This window comes from Monodelphis domestica, chromosome 7, assembly GCF_027887165.1.
Source record: "Monodelphis domestica isolate mMonDom1 chromosome 7, mMonDom1.pri, whole genome shotgun sequence".
NCBI lineage: Eukaryota > Metazoa > Chordata > Mammalia > Didelphimorphia > Didelphidae > Monodelphis > Monodelphis domestica.
In genome coordinates this window covers 137,005,407-137,015,644 of record NC_077233.1, presented here as the reverse complement: position 1 = coordinate 137,015,644, position 10,238 = coordinate 137,005,407, and the positions used below count along the sequence as shown (strand labels likewise).

General features: G+C 41.1%; 1 protein-coding gene across 5 annotated transcripts in view; it reads right to left on the bottom strand.

Moving 5' to 3' along the window:
* Positions 1-3,130: 3,130 nt before the first annotated feature.
* The window catches only part of ABCA3 (ATP binding cassette subfamily A member 3), a 137,404-nt gene continuing 130,296 nt past the window's right edge, over positions 3,131-10,238 (bottom strand). For all 5 annotated transcript variants that reach the window (XM_007499415.3, XM_007499414.3, XM_056805576.1 and 2 more), the window contains 4 exons: positions 6,389-6,559; positions 5,577-5,776; positions 5,037-5,110; positions 3,131-4,447 (listed from right to left, as the gene is read on the bottom strand). In XM_007499415.3, the coding sequence (XP_007499477.2) occupies positions 4,319-4,447; positions 5,037-5,110; positions 5,577-5,776; positions 6,389-6,559 (574 nt within the window). In that variant the 3' untranslated portion in view covers positions 3,131-4,318. The remainder of the gene's footprint in view (positions 4,448-5,036; positions 5,111-5,576; positions 5,777-6,388; positions 6,560-10,238) is intronic.

Below are 10,238 nucleotides of genomic sequence, written 5' to 3'. Positions count from 1 at the left end.
TTTCTGTGTCAGTGTCCTAACTGTATTTGATCAGTAATGGCTCAGACAAAGCAAATAGAGAAGGAATACCGTTAAACAGGCATTGTGATCTGCTGTCACTTTTGCATAAATCCTAGCCCCTTCTAAGGTAGCCTGGAACCCAATGAATACTGGGTCTTAGCCCTGTAGGAAAATTTTATTACCCCTCATCCAGGAGATTTTTTTTAAAGACCCTTACCTTCCTGCCTTAGTATCAGTTCTCAGACAGAAAGAGCAGCAAGGTCTAGGCAATCAAGGTTAAGTGACTTGCCCAGGGTCACCCAGCTAGGAAGTATCTGAGGTCAAATTTGAACCCAGGCCCAACTCCAGGCCTGGTGCTCTTCTCTACTGTCCTACCTAGTTGCCTCCATTCAGGAGCTTTTGCCACTTAGGCAAGTGATTCACAGAAACCAAACTGGTAGAAACTCAATATGTAAGTCAGTTGAGTTAAGCAAAGAGAAGAAGCATGGAATAGCATGCATAGAGTACCACTGTGAAGGCAGGAGACCTGGGGTCAGGTACTGCCTCTTGACATATGATTAGTGACTCTCAGCTACATAGCAAGTCAGGAATCCCTATACCAGGGAAATCCCAGGTTTCTTCAGTGATCCCAAGTGCTCATTGCGGTAGTACAGTGTGCCAGAAAGGACCTCTGCAGACAAAGGTGCCATCACTGGTAGCCTGGTGATTATGGGAAGGCAAGTGCAAGCTAGAAAGGATCCCCATCTCTTTGTTAAAGGCCATTTAGTAGCTTCATGGGCAGTGTTGAGGACTGACATTCTTTTGTCTTTCAGTTTTTTTCTTTGATAGATCTAATGTACTAATTCCTATTTTTAGCTAGCTAGGGTGCCCTGTCAGTGTTCTGCTCCTGGCTGAAGTTCAGCCAAAGGGTATCTTCTCTCAGTGTTTCCTCCTTCACTTAGTTTTGCCTGCCTGGCCTACAGCCCACCAGATTGGCCCCTTTCTCATTAATGAAAGGAGTCCCACGGCAGCTTGGGCAGTCTCAGATCTACTGAGGTTTGTCTTTTTACGATGAATGAAACTTTTTGAAAGTGAAATGTTCTCCTTTTTGTCCCACTCTGAAGCACAGAAATGGGACTTCCTGCCCTGTCCCCCTCTGCCCTGCAAGAGAGGCTAGAAGCTTAGACTCTTTGCTTAGCACTACGTGAACCTATTGTAAACTTTAAAATTTCACAGACTTATGAATGTTAAAAATTTTACTCCACACTGAGGAATCCTCCAATTCCCTACTTGAATGTGAAAACTCCTTGCTATGGGAGGATCTCTACCCCATCCCTACTTGGGACTGCTTTAGGGGAGAAAATTCCTTGCTATGGGAGGACCTCTATTCCACCCATACTTAAGAATGCTTTAGGGTAGAAAACTCCTTGCTAAACAATGAAAGTACTTGAAAACCATACTTATAAAGGAAAGGAGTTCTTTGAGCCATGCCTATTTTTGGAATTGATTCAATGGGATGCTAAGTGCCTATAAATGTGGGGCAACTTGTAAACTACTTAGACCTAAAAGGTGAAAACTTACTCAGAGGTTTTCTCTTAATGAAATTAGTCGACACAGCAGCATTTTTTTTCTGACTTACTAAAGAGATTAATCTACTGAGCTGTGAATTCAAAATGGGCTGTCTTTTGGAAAACATCTACAGTGATTGGTAGATGGAAGAACTTAGGGGAAATGACATAGGAGATTTTGCCCTTAAAAATAACAGCTCAGAGAAGAGCTGGAAGTCATTCTGAAACATTCAGATTGAGGAGGGAGCACTGGTGAAAGCAGCTGAGATGATGCTGGCCTGGTGTCACTAGAATCCTTGCTTAGGCAGACCTTGTGGAGAGTATTAAAAGACTGACTGACTGATCTCTCTCTCTTAAGACTCAGGTCTAGGCCATGTTGGCTTAAGGCCCTTCATACTTATTTCCTTTTTTCTCTCTTTCTCTCTTTTCTTTAATTCCACATTTGTATTAATTAAAATCTCTATAAAACCCAGTTGACTTGGGTATTTGAATAATTAGGAATATTTCCCTGGCGACCACCTTATATTTGATTTAAAACCAAGACACTGTAGTGAAACATATTTTCTGCGGTCAAATTTACTCACCCTCTCTCATATCTATCACAATTTATATCTTCCACCATTTTAACTCACTACAGTTTATGGGCTTCACTATTTTAAATCTAACACTATGCTTCATACAAACATCATCATGATAGCTAAGAATAGGAGGGGTGGGGGTGGTATTAGGTGGAATGTGGAGGGCAGAAAGGAAGAGTTTCAGCTGGCCAAACTATAGCAGCAATGATAGGAACAGTGATAAGCCGAGGAACGTCCTGTTGCAGCCCCCCTTCACTGGAGGAGGGGTGGCCCCTGAGGGAGTTTGGCAGGCTTTTGAGTTAAAGGAAAAGTTTTGAATTGCAATCCCTTTTCTATACAGACCCACAAATCCTTCCTTCTGAAACAGGCTAGCCTGGCTACTAAAGAGGCACCTCTGGGTAACTTTAGAAGTTCTTCACTTACCATTCATGGATTGTGTGGCTAGGGAGGAAAGGGATTTGGATCTGATATCTGAAACCAGAGAACTAAGGTCCTAGGATAAAATGTGCTAGATTGGGAAGCCATTCCTCTTATCACAGAAAGGCCTCAAGGTGGCATGAGCTTCATGATCTCTGGACAGGGCCAAACTGTAGTGTTTAGTTAGGCTTAATGAGGACTCTGATCTATCACCACTGGATGAAACTGACCCAACCTTAGAATCAGGAGTTGGAAGGAACTTCAAAGGTCCTACCTTCCACCCAGGACTAGAGGCCTTCTTACAACCCTGTCGATAGCCATCCAGCCTTTAAACAGCTGTGGAGAAGCTCATGTTGTGGAATAGGTTCTGCCTTACATTAAGCTGAATTGGTCTCCTCCTGCTTTCCACCCAGTAGACTTGCTCTGCCATAAAGAGTGAAAGAACAATGTTTTCTAGAGGGACCAGGCAACATCTATTTTAAAATTTTTCCTCATATGTAAAACTGGTACTAGGAGTATGGGAAGGTATAGAAATACCTATGCTAAGACAAGCTGGGTACAAGATAGAATTGAGGACACAATACTTAATTTTTTAATAAATGCACATATTTTTAATGATCTCTGTGGCCTATAGGTATTTTTTAATAAGTCAAGGCGCATGTGTTACATTGAAGGCTCAAAGCCTCTGGTAGGCAGTAGCACCTCTGTAGGAAAATAACAATAAAGGTAAACAGGGTTTATTAAGAATGTTCTTGTACTGGGGGCCTGTGCAAATACCATTTTCAAGCTGTACCTAGGGCACACTTATACCTCTTCAGCTATGGTCATTTACTTATTTCTAAATCCCCCTCCTCTCGACAAACTCTAGTTTTCATCCTACAGAAATGGTACCACCCAGAACTGAACACTGACCTGCAGATATGGTCTGACTGGGGCATTATAGCATAAGATTCTGACCTCCCCTCCAATCAGTATGCTATGTTTATAAAGAATGAAATATTTTGTCCACCATGATATGACTCAGGGTTGGCATCTCACATACGTGCACATGAACACATCGTGGGGGGCATGCAGGGATTGGTGATGAACAAACTGGAGGGTAAGCACCATCTCCTGCCACAAATGAGCCCCCAAACCAAGAAGTGAATGGTAAATTAATTCACCTAGGACACAAAGCAAGAGTCAGAGGTCACCATCTTGAAAAATTGATACATGTCTCTGTCCAAGTTTGTATTTTGCTTAATTGGAATCATTTAGGGTCACAGTTTCAGGTCGTTTTGGAGAGCATTAAGCAGAATTCCCTTTTTTCACACCTTACTCCTGGACTTTAATGGCTTATTAATCTCTTTAGGCTGGTGGCCATTGACTCCCATGGATCCACATGTCTTAGGGTCTTCCAAATGTTTGTAAGTGTAAGGATTAGCACTGTCCTTTCCTTCCTTGAATTCCTTACTCCTTGATACATTATTTTGAGAGCGCCTCTGCTATTGATTTTGGCTTAGTATTTAGGGCTTTGAATTTCCATAAATGACTACATTCAGAAGTAAACATTCACCATGACCAGGGTCCTATTCTGCTGTCCAGAACGTGTTCACCATCTCTAATTTGAGAGCAGTATTGAGTCTGTTCTTATGGATACTTAACTATATCCATAATACAAAAAGAACCAACTAACAATAAAGGTGCAGAATAAAAAGTGATGGAGAGGGTGTTACTTTTTTGTGTAACAACCAGATAACAAGTACCGAAAGCCAATTGCATGGTAGATGCCACTGTTCATCGTTCATCTTCTCCTGAAGATTGTAAGTGGGCAAAGCTCATGAAGACTTGCTCCAGTGAGACTTGACTGATGGAATAGTCGTCTAGTCCATATTTCTCTTTGGCTTTCTCCAAGATGCCAAATACCTTTGGGAAAGCAGAGTCACTACTGAAGCCTCAGCCCAATGGAAGTGAGGGATTACTATGTGTATGATAGGGGTCAAAAGGTAAGGTTCAAGTGTGGCTTGACAGGGAATTAATTACCTCTTCTCCATCACCTGGACCACAAAATAAAAATAATGGCCTTTGGAAGGAGAGGATGTCACAAAGTTAGTTATTAAACTGTTGGGCCCTTGGACAAAAAAGAGTTCCCCCCAAGGCACTGTCTTTAAGATTCCCAGGCAAATAATGCTTTTTAGGTCCCAACATGTGCTAAGCACATATCTCAATTGTTCTTTTAATTGACAAGGAACTTGGATTGCCAGAGAGTATTTAAAGCCAAGATGCTTTTATTATGTGTTATTATGTGCTATTATATATGGCAGCAATTATGCTGCCATAATAAGTATCAGATGGAGGTCAAACTAACAGAAAAATTCCCCAGAGTCCCTCATGGAGCTGAGTTTTACCACATTTTCATCTGCCCAAAGGCCAAGCCTCTATGGCTACTTATGTGCCCCTTGCTGGAGGCTGCATTATATAGCTTGACACTGGGAAGTTTGTTCTCCATACTCACCTTTGCCCAGCTGAGGTCCTTACTGGGCAGGTGATAATGGACCATTCCTTGGTGTTCATCCTTCAGGATGCTCCCTGCCAAGGGGAAAGAGACAATTCCTGTGAGGGACCCTGGGCAGGGTTTTCTTGTCAAGTTTAGTTTTCAAACCAGTGTGGTTAACTTCAGTCAATTCAATTACCCACGTGACCAGAGGGGATAGAGTACAATTAATAAACAGGTAGAGGACCCAAACACCCCTTTCTCTTGGGCTTTGGCCAACCCTGAGCAGTTTAATTCTGACACACATGAATGTCTTCTCAAGGCTGCTCGGCTTCTGTTGATAGTGAGTAGTGAGAGTTTTCATTCCATAAGTAGTGCCGCTGAGGCAGGGACGTGTCGGGTGGTGTGCAGAATGAGTGGAGGAAATCACGAGGCATATTCTCAGGGAGAGGGAAAGGGCTACAGGCCCTGAAACGGGGCCGATGAGAATCTCAGTGCCAAGCGCCTTGTTTTCTGAGGACTGTGTCCAGGGGCTCTGAAGGAAGCTTTGAGTTACAGTACCTGGGAAAGTCTGGTTGATAAACATCTTGAACAGCTCTAGGGCCTCCATTTTGCCCTCTTGCCGGTCGCTTTTAACCTTGGCCAAGAGGGTGTAGCCGCTCCCAAACTTGCTCTTGAGATGTTGTGGGCTGCCCAGGCACTTGAATTGCCCATTCACCATCATGGTCAACCGGGTGCACAAGGCATCACACTCTTCCATGCTGGGGAGCCAAGGGATTAGAGGAAGATAGGAATAGAGAATCCTTTTCTCAGAGAGTAGGTTTTTGTTCCCATCTCTACAGAGGGCAGGCTTAGTAAGGCAGGCCTTGGGTTAAGGCTGCTGAGTGGTCCTATCAATAAGTCAAAGCAGTCAGCATGAAATGGAAGGAACAGCTGCCAAATGTGGAAGTTTCCCCCCACTGTTATTCTATCCCATAGCACACATTCATAGCCCTTTTCAGAAGACCCTGAGTAGTCCCCAGCTAATGGGATCGGTTTCTTAAAACCTTTCCTCTTTCCTTAACATGAAGGGATCCGTGAACACTCATAAGATCTGTGCTAATCCATGTTCTCAGTCCTATCCCCACCCTCATGTTGGTCCCCATTGAAGTTTACAGAATCATGGAACAGAAGGTTGAAAAGAGCCTTAAAAGCCACTTAGTTCAAACTCATTTTAAAAAGAGAGAAACCAAGGACCAGAGAATCAATTTGCTAAAGGAACTAGAATAAAGTAAGTGTGCACGTGGGATGTGACTCCATCAGATATTCTTTCGCCCACACCTACCTCTTCCCATTGCTCTTCCTACACCTGGGTCAAAGTGAGAGCTTGGTACCTGTGGGAGGTGATGACAATGGCCTTGCCAGATTCCCGGGCCCGAGTCACTGTATCCCAGAGCAGGCGCCGAGCTACCGGGTCCATGCCAGTGGATGGCTCATCTAGGAAGATGACTGAAGGCTCTCCAATCAAGGCAATCCCCGTGCTCAGCTTACGCTTATTGCCACCACTATGTCACAGAAAGAGAAGAAATGGGGTAACTATAAAATGACACAAATTTCTAGATTCTAGTCTGAAACACTGGGGAGCCCAAGAAACACTGTAGAGAGGCAGGGGAATACATGGTTAGAATGTAAATTTAACCATCTCCCAGCTAGACTTTATTATAGATAACAAATCAAATGATAGAACACCCAAATATGCATTTATTCATTTAAATGACACTTACTAAGAATCTACTACACATTATGTATTGTGACAGGCATTAGGAGAGCTAAAACATTATGGTAGTCCTTGCCCTCAAGGGCTTTATAATAGAGTTAGGGTAGATAAGAAGGTATACAGATAAATAAAATATAACATAATAAGTACATAAGAGGAACAAAGTGCTATGAATTAGATGAGGGAGAGATCACTTTAATAACTGTTAAAACTGTTTGGTGTTGGGCTAAAATATGAAAATAGACTATCAGAAAAGAAAGAGGCTCCTTGAAGAATATTCAACAGATAACAATGCAATAAATGGCATGGGAAAAACTGGATATCAATATAGAGAAAAATAAATTCATCAGGGCAGCTAGGAAAGCGAGTGGACAGAGTGCAAGGTCTGCAGTTGGGGGACCTGAGTTCAATTTTGACCTTAGACACTTCCTAGTTGTGTGACCCTGGGCAAGTCACCTGCTTAGTTCTTGCCCTTCTGTCTTAGAATTATTACTAAGAAAGAAAGTAAGGGGGTGGTGGTGGTGGTAGGTTCAGGTAGGAGGGAGAGAAGGTGAATTTTTGTTGAATGAAAAAATAAAAGATAATTTAAAACTTTGATTTAATATACTTTTATATGCTTTAAAATGCATAATATAAAATTATATTAATTATTACATAAAATATTTTAATATGCTTAAAAAATAAGCCAAATAGAAAAGCCTAGAAAAATGTATCACATGGACAAAATAGAATGTTTGCAGGAAGTATACCAATCTCCATTAAAGTCCTACTATGATATATCCCAGTGGGGTGGAGCGTTTTCTAAAAAAAAAAAACCCCAACAAAAAAGTTCTTTTTGAAATAGCACATTAGGTTTTCAAGTGCTTTATACACATCTCATTCCATCTTCACAATCACTTTGTGAAGGAGGGGCTACAATTATTCCCTGGGACAGAGGAAGAAATGGGTTCACAGGGGGAACTTGGGAGGGTAACACAGTGAAAAAGTATGAGCCAGAATTTGAACAGGTCTTACTATTAAATATAAATTGTTACTGGATGGATTTCAAGTATGGTATGGTCATGAGGATAAGCCTAAATTAAAAGAATCCAACCCAGAACAATAGGATCAACCCAGAACAATGAACTAGTCAGTCACAGCAATCCTCAACTGTCTTCTAAACTGTGGGTGATCACTTGTGTCAGAATTATCCATCCCTGTTCTAACAAAATCACAAATCTATTAAATGTTGGAAAAAAAAAGATAAAATGGGTAATTCTTATATTTAAAGTAAATACAGTGATCCCTCACATTTCATGGGAGTTACATTCCAGAGACCCCATGATAGGTGAAAATCCATGAAGTAGCAGTGTTATATTTATTTTATTATTTATATATATTTTAAGACTTTATAAACCCTTCCCATTCTCCTAGAAACCTTTCCCACACTCTTATAAACACTTCATATGCTCTTAATCATTCTCTACACTCTTAAAACTATGTAATTTGGTGCTTGAACTCACTGCCAGATGCCTTAGAAGGCAAAGAACATTTGGGTGGCATAGGGCTTGAAATAAATTCAAACTTTTATGAAAACTTCTGGGGGCCATCAAACCTACACTGTCTGACATGGTCACACATGGAGACCAGGGTTGCAAAGTGACCCTCTGGAAAGATGGAGACACCCACTCAGCCCCCCTCTATGTGACTTCTCCCACTAACATTCCTTACTATTGGAAATGCTATGATTATTGTTCTCTCCCTAGTTTCAGGAAAAATATATGAGGGCAAATTACTTGCAGGATTAATACATACATCCCACTTTTAATTTCCCCTAGAATACCACCCCAAAGATCATATTCACAGAATTTAAACGTAAAGAATTTTATGTACCCACTACCCCCCTCCTTTCTCTCTCTTAGCAGAATCACACTTAGATTCCCCACACCCATTGCAAGCCAGGCATGTCAGGAACATTAATCACCTCTCCATCCCAGGCCGATAGGACACACTTCACTGAATTGTTATGTTTACAATAGCCAGAGCAACATCACTAAGTGCTTGAGTGAAACATAGAGAAATGAAAGTTGGAAATTGGAAAATACCAAAATCTGGCCTGTATTAAATTACCCTTTAACCTAGCAGCAAAATGTTTTTGTTATTTATCTCCTAAGTAATTCTGATTGATTATGAAAGCTGATTAAAAGCATCAATGATTCTCTTAGCTGGTCATTCCACAGGTCAGTGGGAACTGACCCCTGGTTACCTTGCTTGTGTCATTTATCTCTAACAAGTCCTGCTTTGTCGTAGCAATTTGGGATTGTGAATTTTAGATTTACTCCACCCTGTTTAGTCTTTAGAATTCTTGCAACCAGGAATGTATACACCCTGTTACAGACAAAAGAATGGTTGCCATAAACTGTGACCGTGAAAATGTGGGTTTCAAGACTTTGAATTTCCAAAACTGTAAAGATAATTTTTAGTGTCTTGATTTAAATAAAAAATAAGTGGTTGCCATGGGAAAAATTCCCAAATATGAAATACCCAAGTCAGCTGGGTTTTATGGAGATTTTAATTAATACAAATGAAGGAATTAAAGAAAGGGAGAGAGACAGAGTAAGAGGAAATAATAGGAAGGCTAGGGCCTAGGCCAATTGGCCTAGGCCTTTCTCTTTAAGAGAGAAACTAATTCAGTCTTTAATCACTCACCACAAGATCTTTCCAAGCAAAACTCTAGTGTTCAGAGAGACCCTCCAGTTCAGCTCCTGAGCTCAACTAAGTTCAGCTACCAAGAGACCCCAGCTCTCAGTTCCTGACCTCCTTTTAAAGAGAATTTTCTCCTATGTCACCTCCCCTAAATTTTCACATCTACCAATCACAGTAGACATTTTCCAAAGGACTGACCATTCTTAATTCACATCTTGTTATCACCTTCTTAATTCACATCTTGTTATCACCTTCTCTGTGTAGACTAAAACTTCTGAGTAATTCACGTCTCTTTGCTAAGCTTGCCCTTTTAGTGATTAATTTAACCTACATAGGTACTTAGCACCCTTTTGTATTAGATCTAAAAACAGACCTACCTTAAAGGCTTTTGCCTCACTATAAGTATGAGTTAAGTACTTTTTCATTGTTCAGTAAGGAGTTTACAACTTTATCTTCCCCTAAAGTATGCCTAAGTATGGGTGGAGCAATGTAAAGTTCTCACATATATTCCTAAGTACCTCCATTATTTAAAATGGGGAATAGCCTTAATCAAATGTTCCAAGTTAGAGTCTGAGAAATTTTAAGATTCACAACCTCCACTTAAGGATTAAGTGTGGGAGAGGATGGTCTGTGACTTGAGTGTGTTAGCAAGTGACAAATCAGAGACAACTGACTGACCCCCTGGGCTATGCTAAGCCAAGTTTAAGCTACCATTGGTACATGTGAGACACAGGAAATGATGTAAAGAACTGCTTTTATATTTTGAGTGACTTCCTGTGTCA